The sequence below is a fragment of the Mastomys coucha genome, unplaced genomic scaffold (assembly GCF_008632895.1).
Source record: "Mastomys coucha isolate ucsf_1 unplaced genomic scaffold, UCSF_Mcou_1 pScaffold9, whole genome shotgun sequence".
In the NCBI taxonomy this organism is placed as follows: Eukaryota; Metazoa; Chordata; class Mammalia; order Rodentia; family Muridae; genus Mastomys; species Mastomys coucha.
This window is the reverse complement of record NW_022196915.1, coordinates 49345144-49359784: the sequence shown is the minus strand read 5'-3', so window position 1 is coordinate 49359784 and position 14641 is coordinate 49345144. Positions and strand designations below refer to the sequence as shown.

The 14641-nt window shown below is 35.1% G+C and overlaps 1 protein-coding gene across 5 annotated transcripts in view; it reads left to right on the top strand.

Moving 5' to 3' along the window:
* Ints6 (integrator complex subunit 6) overlaps positions 1-14641 on the top strand; it is a 72853-nt gene that overhangs the window by 45301 nt on the left and 12911 nt on the right. For 4 of the 5 annotated variants that reach the window (XM_031362774.1, XM_031362773.1, XM_031362776.1 and 1 more), the window contains 9 exons: positions 1246-1429; positions 2451-2576; positions 3001-3155; positions 7831-7983; positions 8410-8542; positions 9720-9814; positions 11234-11344; positions 12379-12591; positions 14011-14137. In XM_031362774.1, the coding sequence (XP_031218634.1) occupies positions 1246-1429; positions 2451-2576; positions 3001-3155; positions 7831-7983; positions 8410-8542; positions 9720-9814; positions 11234-11344; positions 12379-12591; positions 14011-14137 (1297 nt within the window). Of the gene's footprint in view, positions 1-1245; positions 1430-2450; positions 2577-3000; positions 3156-7830; positions 7984-8409; positions 8543-9719; positions 9815-11233; positions 11345-12378; positions 12592-14010; positions 14138-14641 lie in introns of those variants that run through there. The other variant, XR_004116476.1, reaches the window with a different exon arrangement.

Here is a 14641-nt window from a genome sequence, read left to right as displayed (position 1 = left end):
CTTTATGCAACTAGAGACCAGTTGTTTAATATTGTGTATGTGAGGTTCCAGCAGAGCTTCTGAATGCTTGAGGTGGTCCTGTGCCTCTTTTAAGAGCACTAAAATAACAATTAAAAACATCTTCAGTCAGTCTCTTTGATGAGTACATTTAAAAGTAAATTTGATTATTTACTTCTTATTTATGTGCTATGTGTGAAATCTCACACCAAGATTTCTAAAATTAAATTGAGGTCTTTTTTTCAATTCTACCTTGATTAAAAACTCAACTTTCTTTACTGACTTAACAATCCTTTACATTTTTTTATTTCTATTCTAGGAAGTGTGCTTCTTGTGAAATTGTGCTTATTTAAAGACTTGTAGTGGTAAACTGTACTTTAAGACTATACTAGGGATAATGATCAGCCAAGGTTTTTGATTGTCTTAAGATTTGTTCTTTTAAATTTTTTTTTTTAAATTTTGTTTGTATGGATGTTTTGCCTGAATGTAACTCTGTGTTCTTTGTATATGACTGTACATGCTTAGTGATCTTGAAAGTCAGAAGGAGCAGTGATAGTTGAGTTACAAACAGTTGTGAATTGCCATGTGGGTGCTGGGAATCAAATCTAGGTCTTCTGAAAGAGCAGCCAATGCTTTTAAACTCTGAGCTATCTCTCTAGCCTCCTTAAGATTTATTTTTGTTTGTATGGGAGTGTGGTGTGTGTAGTGGTATATGCCCAAAGAGGCCAAAAGTGTTTCATCCCGAGACTGGAATTAGAAGTAGTTTTAAGTACCCCCGATATGAAATGTGAGTCCTCTGTCAGAGTAGTACATGCTTGTAACTGTCGAACTATTTATAGTAATACAAACTTTGTCTTTCAACTTAAAATCTTTATAGTAAAATAGTATATGTTATTAGATATATTTGAAGCTTTTACTTGTGAAACTTGTTTTTGGATGTGTTAAGAGAGTGTGGTTTTGTTGTGTTTTTAAAGTTGCTTTAAAAAGTAGTATGTGTGGCTAGAGAAATGGCTCATAGGTTAAAGTTCATTCTTTGTGAGAACCGAGATTGGATTCCCAGCACCCATGAGACAGATCACAGCCATCTTTAACTCCAGTTCTAGAGGATCTGATGCCTTTCCAGGCTTCAATGGACACCAGGCACACATGTGGTATACAGACAATACATATAGGCAGAACACCCCATACGTATACAACAATAAAATAATCTTTGTGAAAAGCTTACTTATTTTTCTCCATTACTTCCAGCTGCATTTACCTCTTAATTCGCCATTGCCTGGAAGTGAATTGACCAAGGAACCTTTTCGTTGGGATCAGAGACTATTTGCTTTAGTACTGCGGTTGCCTGGCACCATGTCAGTAGAATCAGAACAGTTGACAGGTGTGCCTTTGGATGATTCTGCTATCACACCAATGTGTGAAGTGACAGGAGGTAAGGTTTTTGCTAAAAGTAACTCAGAGGGTTGAAACAGATTATCTGAATATGCTAAAATGAACATTTCACAATTTGCATGTTTGTCAAACAACATTGACATACCTGTAGTTTTAAAATTGCATTGTTAATGGTGGGATGTAGTCTTGATAAGTACTGTTGGGTTTCATGAATGTTAGTTTTTTGGACCTATGTAACAAGTGGTGGTATTTGAAGTTGTTAGACGAACTTTCCTTTAGCTGGCGTGGTGACGTACACCTTTAATCCTAACACTGAGGAGGTAGAGGTACTATGAAATAAAATTGTCAAAGATCTTACAGAAATTAGAAAAAATGAATTAATAAATCATTTTATAAAAAATTACCATTAATCTGAAGTTATCTGAAGAGAAAAAGCAACTTTTTCTATACTTTACAAATTGAGCCTTATTCTGTGTAATGTTTCTCCAATGATTATTTTTTAGGTCCAATCTCATCCATTGTAATGTTTGATAATTTCTACCAAAGCATAAAAATCTGTAGAATGGGTCATTTTAACTGGGAAACAGAGGAAAGCCCATAATCAACAAGCATCATGGTGGAAATAATTAAAAATCTGTGATAATGGCCAGGAGACCAGTTGAATAATTATTATCTCCTCTGTATTTGCATTCATCATCAGTTTTGGGGAGTTATTGCTAGATGTGTACATGTATGCCTGTTAAAGATACTGGCTTAACAGTTGGAGATAGTGCCTTATAAAGGTGCATAGATACTTGATAGTTTTTTTCCTTTGTGATTTGTTCAACCAAGGGTTTCTATGCTCCATTTACCTTACCTAAGCTTAGAAGAAGAAAATTGTATACTCACCTACAATGAGATTGTTGGTTGGAAATAATAATTTTTGTTTATTCTTCCTTAAAATTGGGAAATACCAACCACTTAATTTCTATTAATATTGTCATAAAAAAAACGCTATTGTAGTCTTTATGGGAGTTTGACTTTTTACAACTAACTAGCTTACTTCATTCTTTTTATCTCAGGCCGGTCATACTCGGTATGTTCCCCAAGAATGCTTAATCAGTGTCTGGAATCCTTGGTGCAGAAAGTACAAAGTGGAGTGGTAATAAACTTTGAAAAGGCAGGACCAGATCCTTCCCCTGTTGAAGGTATTGTATTGTCCTTACAGATATTCTGAGTTTGATTTATGAATTATTGACCTCCCCCACCCCAATTGTGTGTTGTTTATGTGTATGTTGGTCCAAGCGTTTGGGAGGTAGATTGCTGAACTTGAGGCCAGCAAGACAGGCAGGCTACATAGAGATCCTAGCTCAAAATAAAATTTAAAGATTAACAAGACCAGTTGTCATGGTTACACAATTGCTATTGGTACAGAAGAGGAAGATGTAGGAATATTACATTCAAAATGAGCAGATTTTTACTAGCTAGTGAATTCTGCAGTCTAACAAAGCAGTCATGACATTCTCCCACTTAAAAAACAGAGGAAAGCCCATTGTTGAGTAGTAATGGATGTATTTTAATTTTGTTTCCTCACCCTAATGTATTTTCTTTGTCCTAACCTCTTTGCTATAGAGGGGCAGCCAGATATATCAAGACCTTTTGGATCTCAGCCTTGGCATAGCTGTCACAAGCTCATATATGTCAGACCAAATCCTAAAACTGGGGTTCCTATAGGCCATTGGCCTGTTCCAGAGTCTTTTTGGCCAGATCAGAATTCTCCAACACTAGTAAGTACCAGAGTAACCATGACCAGTTACTAATAACTATTTAGATGATAATAACCATTTAGATGATTTTGTTTTATGGAGCTCCTTGATTTTGAGAGAAGGTCCTGCTTTGCAGCTCAAACTTTGTTGAACTAACTATGTAGCACAAGCAGGCTTGAAGCATGAAGTGATATTAAGTCCAATTGTTATTTAAAGGTGTGTCTCATTTGCAGAAATTAGATAAATATATGATGTGCTTATCATAATAAGTCATTATTTGCTTTTACATATGGTCTTATGAAGCAACAATTTAAAAAATATCTTATTTCCCTTGGAATTTAATACTAGGTTACCTTTTTGTTACTCATATTTGGATACTGAATTGTAAATGTAGGAAGATTTCTTTATTTGAATTTTAAGTGTAATGTAGCATGAGGGTTTATCTTTGGGGTACAAATTGAAATTTAAATGAAGGTATAGTATACTCGTGATAATTTGTATTTCAATAACTTGTTATTTGGGGATTTCTACCCCACCTTAGATCATTTAGTTCCCAAATAAAGGACACAAAATCTTTATATTTAAAATAAGCCTTAAAGCAATAGATGCTCTCTATGCTGTTTTGTCTACTTCCCTGTCTGTAACCCAGAGATACCACTTTCCATGTTCTTCCTGGCCCGCTCCTGCTCCAACAGGCTGACTCTCATGACTATGTGCTCATGACCCACCTACTCCATGGCAACTTCTTCCTTCTTCCTCCTCCTCTCTCTTGTCCTTTCTCCTTCTAACTGAGACCCCAAGCCTGGGAACCTTCTGCCCAGCCCAGGCTGTAGGCATCTTTATTAACCAATCATGGATAACTTGGGGTGGGTGTGGGGAGGAGCAAGGTTTACACAATAAAGTGCAAGTGGATGCAGGAGGATCCACTTGTCTTGGAGCAATAGGCATCACCTGACCACCCGCCTTCAGGTTTGCCTGTAGTCTCTCAGGCATAGTCTTAGAAATTCAAGTTCACTTGGATACCTGTAGAACAACTTTAGTTAATGTGTTGCAACTTGGAAGTTGAGCTTGTGGGGATTTTTTTCATTTTACCCACATGAATTGTTTTTAATGAATATTGATGGTTGTTGAGTGACCATGGTACGTTAGCAGTATTCTTTATAGTAGAATACATTTAAACAAAATCATATCTATTCAGACTTGTTTAATCTATTTTTTTCTGATTAATTTTTTTGTAGCATCTAGGCCATGACACTTATTAATATTACTCTTAGAAGGTAGGTCCTAGAGCACTGACTGCTCTTCCAAAGGTCTTGAGTTCAATTCCCAGCAACCACATGGTGGCTCATAGCCATCTGTAATAAGATCTGATGCCTTTTTCTGGTGTCAGAAAACAGTGACAGTGTATTCACATATATAAAAATAAATAAATCTTAAAATCAATAAATATTTAAAAAATAGAAGGTAGGTTCTATTTCAGATATTTTGAGCAAGTAACTTATTCATGTTAAAATAAGCCACTTGTACTTTTTTTTAAACTATGTCTCATCATGATAAGTTTTAATTTGAGATATGAACTTCAAGTTTATGTCTATTAATAAGTTCTTTCTCCATCCTAAGTGTAGTAGCACATGAAAGTAAATATTTAAAGTTTCATTGTATTACCTTGTTTACTCTTTTTTTTTCCTCCCTTTTCCTGATTAAATGTATGTAATTTTTTGATTTGCGCTTATAAACAAGCTTTATTTCTTTGGTGATATTTCTTTTTTTCCTAGAAAATTTTTTTTAAATTCTTCCCATATTTTTATGAAGTATCTTTGTTGATTATTCATTCATACCATTGCATTGACATTGATACCAACAGTATCTATGGTATTTCATGGAAAGTGAGAAAAAATATGGAAGTGAAAAAAGAACAAAGTGCATTTAGAGAATGGAAGATGTAGCTACTAGATTGCTACTAAGTAAATGGAACTAGAATACTGTTAAAAACCAAACTGCTGGGCTGGAGAGATGGCTCAGTGGTTAAGGGCACTGACTGTTCTTCCAAAGGTCCTGAGTTCAAATCCCAGCAACCACATGGTGGCTCACAGCCACCCATAATGAGATCTGATGCTCTCTTCTGGTGTGTCTGAAGACAGCTACATTGTATTTATGTATAATAATAAATGAGTTTAAAACAAAACAAAACAAAACTGCTTACGGTTTTAAATGCAAAATTTAGGGAATGTGAGCTGTTCCTGTTCCCGTTCAGAGTGCATGTGAAGTCAGTTTTAAAGAATCACTAGTTTAGGAAAGTAACTTGGTACAAATTAGGAGGAAGTTGGAAGGGCAGGTAGGCTACATGCAGGGCTAGTAATATGGTTCATTTAAGAGATACTAAAATGATGGATGAGAATGGTCATAAGAAATAGTACTGGATAGTACTGGATAAAATTTGTTAATTCAAGGCTATTAACAGGGGAATGACATTTCTACAAATCTAATTTTCAAAAAAGTATTGCTCCTGAAGTTAAAAAGTGGTTTTCTATTAGCTGTGAGCCTCTTGATCATGACTCTTTATCTTCCAAAATTGCTTGGAGACTTAAATGGAAATACATTTAAGAATTTTCTTTACCTAGATATAGATTTTCTTCTGAGAAAAGGAAAAATGAATTTTTTAAGACTGTCCTGAAAGATGGTAAACAAATGACTAAAATATTTTATACCCTCATTTAAAGTTAAAATATTTGGGTGAAATATTTTTTCTCTTTCTCCCTCTAAATATTCTCTCTCTTGCTTTCTCTCTCTTTCTTTCTCTCTCTCTCTGTCTTTCTCTCTCTCTCTCTCTCTCTCTCTCTCTCTCTCTCACACACACACACACACACACACACACACACACACACATATTCCAAATATATTTAAACAAAATGCAGCTAGGCAAGAATATACTTACCATCTTGAACATTACCAGTCTATGGCCAGATTCTTAGACATACATATTGTAGAGCACAGTTTGCTAACTGTAATGGAAGACAGGGTGGCAGGTAATATCAGGAAATGGAACCTAACTGCTTGGTGTGTATTTTGAGTCTCTATATTGGGAAGGGGTACTAGAAAAGTTTCCCAGAGTTTGGTTCATAGCACCTTACTCATTTTTAGTTTTTTTTTTCTTTTTTAAGATTTATGTATTTATTTTATGTATATGAGTATACTGTAGCTGTACAGATGGTTGTGAGCCTTCATGTGGTTGTTGGGAATTGAATTTTTCCACCTCTGCTCACTCTGGTTGGCCCTGCTCGCTCAGGCCCAAAGATTTATTTATTATTATAAGTATACTGTAGCTGTCTTCAGACTTACCAGAAGAGGGCGTCAGATCTCATTATGGGTAGTTGTGAGCCACCATATGGTGCTGGGATTTGAACTCAGGACCTTCCGAAGAGCAGTCAGTACCCTTACCCTGAGCCAGCCCAAAAGTTTTTAGTTTTAAAAGGGAAAATAATGAAGTAGTCAGTAAAACACTGGAGCAGGAAAGATGACGACCTACTAGTACAACCGTACATGGGTAGCATGGCTGGAGCATGGAGTCTAAGACATGAGTGAGGAAGAATGCCTTAGAGACCAAAGCAGTGAGGCTTTTATTTGAAATTAAAGGTGTGAGCCCCTCCTGCCTTGTGATTGGCTGCAACTTTTATTGCATACATTTAGGTAGGGAACTACATGAAATGACAACAGGATTATTGAAGTAGAGTGACTAGTAGGAATACTAGTTAGAAAGCAGTTGTGTGTAGTCTTAACTTGAGAAACAGTGAAGATCTGAGTTAAAATGGTAAGAAAGATTAGTTGCTGAAATTGGAGGTTTAATATGGTCAGAAAGAAGGTGGCAGCAACCAGTACTGAGTATGCGTGTCCCATTCATGTATTCTAGTATGTGCTTTAGAGTTGCACTGTAGTTTCATGGAAGTCTTTGGTGAGGTCTTTACAAGAGAACTTGTTTGGAGGCAAATTAGATACAGTGTATATGAAGGCCATGTAAGAGTCAGATTCTGTCCAGTAGGCAGCTGTAGACATAAGAAGAAGCGAGAGAGTTTGGATCCTTAAAAGTGTTGTGCTTTTATGGTTTTAGGACAGGAGTCTTCAAAATAAAGTGTTAGGTACGTTAGGAATATACCAGAGGAATAACCAGCCAGAGGAATCCATTGGTAAATAGAGAAAGAAAGCTAACGTATAAAGTTTGTCTTTTATTAGATATGCATTAATTATTTATATCTTTTTATATCTACAGTTTGTAAATAGTGTCTGAGTATTGCCTATGTAGAAATTAATAAAGGAATGTGATTAGCTTGGAAGTTACTACTCTGTTTAAGTAATTGCCGCAAATGAGGTCTAGTGGGCTTTTGTACATTTCTTTCTTAAATATGAAAATAAATTCCTTTTAATTCTAAATTAGTTGAATGCTTTTTATTCTAAAATTTGCATTTAACTAATGATAAATTTGAATTTAGATGGATTTTCATTTTATGGATTTTTATGTTTTCCTTTTTCTTGGTAATATTACATAATTTAAACATTTGTTTATTTTTCCAGCTTAGTGGTATTTCTAGGAAACCTAACTTATTAAAAAGACTGAGGAAGTAAGCTTTGATAAGAGAAAGGTACTTAAGATGTGTTGATTTCTGGTATTTTGTGTAAATAGTAATAAGATTTTCCCCTCTAGCCACCTCGTACATCTCATCCTGTAGTGAAGTTTTCCTGTACAGACTGTGAGCCAATGGTTATTGACAAATTGCCTTTTGACAAATATGAGTTGGAACCTTCACCACTGACTCAGTTTATTCTAGAAAGGAAATCTCCTCAAACATGTTGGCAGGTAAGCTGAAAAACTAGTAGTGAAGAAAAATTTAGGTGAGATATTTCTGGCAGAGCTAAACTGGGGACTAGAGAGATGGGTCAGTCAGTAATGTGTTTGCTGTAAGAGCACACAAACCTGATAATACAAATTTTGGATACCTAGCATCTGTGTAAAAAGCCAGGTACAACAGCCTCTCTCTTTGTTGGGAAGGATATGGGAGGACCATGGGATTTATTGTCTGGCTGAAATGGTCAACTCTAGGTTCAGTAAGAGACTGTGTCAACAAAACAAAACAAAACGGAGAACAAGTGAGGAAGACACTAAGTGTCAACTTCTGGTTTCCGCACACACTTGCATGTACACAGAAGCTAAACTGAACCTCTGTTTTGTATATCATTCATTGCAGGTTTATTGAATATGAATTTCAACCCTCCTTTTCAACAGGTGTATGTGAGCAATAGTGCAAAGTATAATGAACTTGGCCATCCCTTTGGTTACTTGAAAGCTAGTACAGCACTGACCTGTGTCAACTTATTTGTGATGCCTTACAATTACCCAGTCCTCCTTCCTCTCTTAGGTAAGTCATTCTTGCCATGTGCTCTTATACAAAGCTAAGAAATAGACCTATCTTATCTCTAAAAATTAATGAGAATGCTAAACCTACTGTAAAATCCTTATATTTTACAAGTGGAGGTACTACTATATTTAAATTTTGAAATTAAATATTTTAACTTTTTACAAGTAAGATTTCTTACTCAGTGATACTTTCTGGGGTAGACTTTCTGTTTAATGCATAAAATATGCTCTATTAACAAAAATCTAAATATGTGTTCTAGGAATTTATCTAACTCTTTAGTTTTGTGTGAGTATGTACGTGTGGAAGCAATAGATCATTCTCAGGCATTGTTTTTAAGAAGCCATTCCCTGAGTGGTTGTTCAGGTGTTTAAATTTATGTGCTAGCATGTGTTTTTGTGATCATGTGCTCATACATGTCATGGTGCGTGTTTGGTGGTTAAAGCATCACTTGTGAGAGTTGTTCTTGCCTTCTACTGTGTGGGAATCCTGAGATTGACTTAGGTTCAGGTTGTCAGGCTTGACAACAACCTTTGCTGCTTAGCCATAGCTGGCCACACCATAAATCTCTTCCTGGGACCTGGGTCTTGCTGCTAGCTGGCCATGAGCCCTGGAGGCCTGTTCATCTCTTCTGCTCTGGGGCACGATACCTAATTTTTTTCATTGTTGCCAGTAATTCAATTCTGGTCCTCATATTCACAATGGCAAGCACTTTTATCAACTGAGCTATGTCCCCACTCCTGGAAAATACTTAAAACACAAGAAAATGCAGTGTCTTCTTTTTAGGTTCAAGTTGGCTGTCTTTTTTGAGCAGTACTGAGAAACATTCCTTCTACAACCCATCAGATTAAAAAATTGTAGTGAAGATATTAGTAGTTAATATAGGAGATGTTGTATGTTGTACATACTTGATTTTTCTAATAGGACATAAGATTTTTTTCTTTGTGTATTTTCTGATGGTACTTCATTAATGTGTATTGTTTTTAGACCATAATTAACAGCCTTTCACCTTTAAAATCGGGTTACAAATAAAAACTTCTAGGACCAAGTTTACTACTCTTAATTTTGTTAAGATTTTCTGGTGTTAAGTGCCTCAGCAGTAACAATGTAGACTTGAGAGAGGAACTTTGACTGGAGTTAAGAACAATGTGTGATGCTACTCTGTTGTTGTCTGTTGTAGATGACTTGTTCAAAGTGCACAAAGCAAAACCAACTCTGAAATGGAGACAGTCATTTGAAAGTTATTTGAAGACAATGCCTCCCTACTATCTTGGGGTAAGAATATTGTTAAAATAGATTTTGACACATAGCTTATTGCCGGTATTATAAGCCTTTACTCATCCCTATAAATAACATGAAAATTGAATGTACAGATAACATATGAGTGTAATTATAGATTTTAGTGGTTTGTAGAATAATAGTGGTTGTGAGAATATGTGAATATTGTATCGTGAAGGCCAGGTACTGTCATAAGCATGATGTGTGTATTAGTGGTGTTTGATCCTTAAGGTCTCTCTGTGAGACAGAAATGACTTGTTTCTACCTCAGGGATAAAGTCAGGAATTGAAAGTAAGTGGTCATTTCTAATTCTATTTTCTACTTTTGATGCAAAAATTTTATACCTCTGTCTAGAATAATCTTTATAAGCTCTCCCTATATCATTAGAAGATTAATAGCTTGATTTTATGGTTGTAAAAGTTACGTTTCTCTAAAAGTCATGTTAGAGAGAGTAAGAAGGAAGGAACTCGTACATATGTTGACTCTGTTATCTTTAACAGCCTTTAAGACTTACCCAGAGCTTCGTGAGTATTACATAAATAGGAGCTCTGGGTTTTGATCTGGGATTCAGCAGAGCTTATGCACTTTCCATGCCATTGAGTTTTTTTCTGTTTTTGTGTCTGTTGGTGATATTTTACTGTATAAAGTGATTCTGAATTAGTCCCTCCTTACTCCTGAAGATTTAAACTTCTTACTATGCTTGTTCTCCTGTGTTGTACTTGCACTCTCATTCATAGCTTGTTTGCTATGTTATTGGGGGGTGGGGGGCAAGGGGCCCTTATGTGTTTGTCTGAGCTTTCCCAGTTGGCTAAGAGTCCTTGAACTTCTGAGCCTTGTAAATTTTGTGAGCAATTTCAGGAGCTTCTTAGCCTTTTTTTAAATATCTTATTTATATAAGTGCTGATGATACATAAAAAGCTCAGTTAATGATAATAGTATGGATCAAAATCTATTGAATGCTTATTATATGCCAGGTGCTTTTTATAATGCTTTCCATGTACTAACACACATAATTCTATACCAACTTTAAGTTAAAGATAGATGTCCTTTCCTCCTTCTAAAAGTAAGAGCTAACTCAGGATAAGTTGTATAACTAGCTCAGATTGTGTGTACAGCCCCTTACCCCCACCGTGTGTCTTCTGTCTTCCAAATGAGTATCTCCCTATTGTATTGAGCACTTCAGGACTTCATTCTTAATGCCCTGGATTATTACTCTTCTAATTCATACTAACTACCTTAAGTTGCTTTTCATGGCACTGATTAAACATTTTACTAAAATATAAATAATACTACTGTATTGCTATATTGTGTTCCTTTTAAGGCAAAGAATGGAAGTTGGAGTGAAAAGTTTTTAATAGTTACTATATAGAACATTTTTTAACAACTTGATATTGAATGCTGTTTTTTTTTTTATAGCCCCTGAAGAAAGCTGTTAGAATGATGGGTGCGCCTAATCTGATAGCAGACAGTATGGAGTATGGACTCAGTTACAGTGTCATTTCATACCTCAAAAAATTGAGTCAGCAGGTAATGTCAGAAACTGGAAGTCAACATTAAGGATTTAACTGCTGGCTAACATTTTTAATAGTCTAAATGCTATCTAGTTCTTGAGGAGTCTCTTTATTACTGAGGTACTCAGGTCAAACCCAGGGTTTCTTGTGTGGTAGGCAGTTTGCCACCGAGTTACTATCACTAGCCAACCCTTTCATTTTGAAGCAAGTTAACCAGCATCAGACTTGAATTTGGCAGACCTCCTGCCTCAGTCTTGAGTGACTGGAATTATAAGTGTGCTAGTATCGTATCTAACAGACTACAGACAAGATCTTGTTGATTCTACATTTTTATAATTGTTGATTCTACATATTTATAATTTCTCATTTATGCATATTGCTTAACTTCCTGTATATGATTGTTGTTGTTTCCTTAGGGGAAAAATAACATTCTGTGTTGCTTTGTGTTTTAAAGCCTGTATGTATTTTTTTCAAACCTGGAAGCTTCTTTGGAACTGTTTGTAATACCATGGGATTTTTATCATTCTGGCTATAAGTTCTATTAAGATATGGTGAATATCAAGCAGTAGGCAGTTTACTTCCATCCAAATTGTGAATGTCTTTTTAAGTTTTCTAGTACTTTAGACATCTCTCTGTAATTTAGAAGGAGTCAAAATATGGCTAAAGTGTACATCGGGTTTGCCACATCTCTAAATGTGTATGTAGTTCTATGTTAATCATCTCTTCAAGTGGTTTGTTGTCTCATTTCCTGTTGATTCTGAATTGGGAATGTTTTCTTTTATAAAACATACTTCATAGTTTATGTGTGACAGGTATTAATAAAATAACTTGAAGGAATATTTGTCCTGCAGCCAAAGGTTTGACTTGTAATTATTTTAACTGATAAAGCATTGGTTATTAAGGTATGTTTGATTTACTTACAACTAATGTAAACTATGATTACTTGATTTTAAATTTTTAAATTCAATATATAATTTAGCATAGTCACTAGCATCTGATTTATAAACTTGTAGATTGTATTGAAATAATTTTTGTTTCTTTTTACTCTAGGCCAAAATTGAATCTGATAGAGTCATCGGATCCGTAGGCAAAAAAGTAGTGCAGGAAACTGGAATTAAAGTCCGAAGCCGGTCACATGGGTTGTCAATGGCTCATAGGAAAGGTTTTCAAGTGCTGCAGGGTATTTCAGAGGATGTCCCCCACAGGTTGCTAGACCTTAATATGAAGGAGTACACTGGGTTCCAGGTTGCTTTACTAAATAAGGTAACAGTTTAACATTGCTTTAGTTGTGTTGTATTCTGTCATAGAACAAGTTACAGTTTATGTCAGCTAACAGTTTGTCCAGGCTTCAAAAGGCCCATTTCTATATGGCTGTAGACGAATACTTACATTATCACCGAATCTTTGAGGTTTAGAATTAAAACAGAAATTGTATATGGTATGTGAGTGAATGAGTTGATTAATAGTGAAAACAAAGGCTTAAAGATTCCTTTAAGTTACAGAGCTGATGTTAGAATTCATTTACACTTAAGACTTTACCATGCTTTATAACTCATTGTTAAAATTATTTTCTTTTCAGCAACCTTTCTGTAGACAATAGAATAACTGAGCTGATTATAACACTTACATAGAAATATAAAGGGTCTGGAATAGCTGAACCAGTTTTGGAAAAGGAATAAAGTTTGGACAACTGCAGCCACGTGATTTAGAACTGAAAAACTGCTGTAATTACAGCAAAATGATCTTATGTGGTTGAATAGAGGAGAGGTAGAATGAAATAGGGTAGGTTCTCACATGCAGTCATTTAACAGACGTGCCATGATAATGAAAATGGGAAAAAGCCTCTTAAAAGTTGCTCCAACAGTGGATATCCCTACACAACATAATTGCCTCATATTATTTGAAGCAATCATGATCATAAGAATTAAACCTTAAGCATACAGAAGAAAAAAAGAAAGTCTTCATAGTGTTTAAAGCTAATGAGGATTTTTGTAGTATAACACAAATCCAAAGAGCACAAACTCAAAAAGTTGGTAAATTGAACCTTTTTAAAATGAAATATATTCTCTTCATTGAACTTGTGTAACTTGAGATGTAGTTGAATGGTAGAATGATTGCCTAACATCTGAGAGTACCTGGCTTCACTCTCAGTACTATATATATTAAAAAAAAGAAGAAGAAGAAGAAGAAGAAAAGAAAACCAAAGTAGGCAAGGTACAGGTCAGAGAAGCACAGAACTTGTGATAGAAGACTGGTATCAAGATAATTGACATCCAGACCATGAAAGTGTTCTAAGCTAGGTGTGATGATGTCAGCTAACTATAAACTCACATGCTTGCTCTTCAGGGCACATGCTCAGAGAGCAGAGTGGTGGTCAAACCCTTCCAGAGGTTCAAGAAGGGCTTTTGTTAACTGATTTGTTTCCCTTAACCAGAACATACTAAAAGATCTTAAAACTTAAAGGTTGATTTATTTTGTTGAGCTTACCATAAAATCTCTTTTATCTTTTGGCTTTAAAATGTTGTAGTTAATATTATATCATGTGTCTTTGTTTTCTTTTGCTCTTTCAAAGCTGCCTAGTTAGCTTAGATATTTTATATTTCATTTCTGGGCCTATGCTTCAAGCTAAAGAGATTTTAAATTCTTTTTAGAAATATTTTATCCTTGAATGTGTTTGTGTAGGATTTGAAGCCACAGACCTTTAGAAATGCTTATGATATACCAAGACGGAATCTTCTGGATCATTTAACAAGAATGAGATCCAATCTTTTAAAGAGCACCCGCAAATTTCTTAAAGGCCAAGATGAAGGTTAGAGTATGATTTTAAATATTATTTCTGCTTTTAAAATTATTTTTCTTTATAATTTGTAAGGAGATGATAGTATACATTATACAGGCTTATAGTATTCTCATTGTTAATTGAAACATGTGACATAAAAGAGACACTCACTCAGATATACATTCACATAATTAAAAATAAAAATGTTTTAAAAGGTAATTCATCCCTTATTTTCTACCTTTCTTCTTCCTGTCACTGTTAACCACAAATTCTCTTACCAGTTTAGTCATACTTCTTCAGACATCTGGACACCTGCAGTCATTTTCTTGGACTGTGTTAACATCTGATAGTTTGATTCTGGGTGACCACTTCATGGCGTATTCTGCTACTTCCTTGTTTCTATGGCATCTTTTGTAACTCACATCATGAAGTCTTACTATGACTAAAGCTTTCCCACCACTACATATGTATATTCATGTGCCAGTTTCACTCTACTATATTCTGCAAATTTTACTTTATTTTGCCTAGATGATA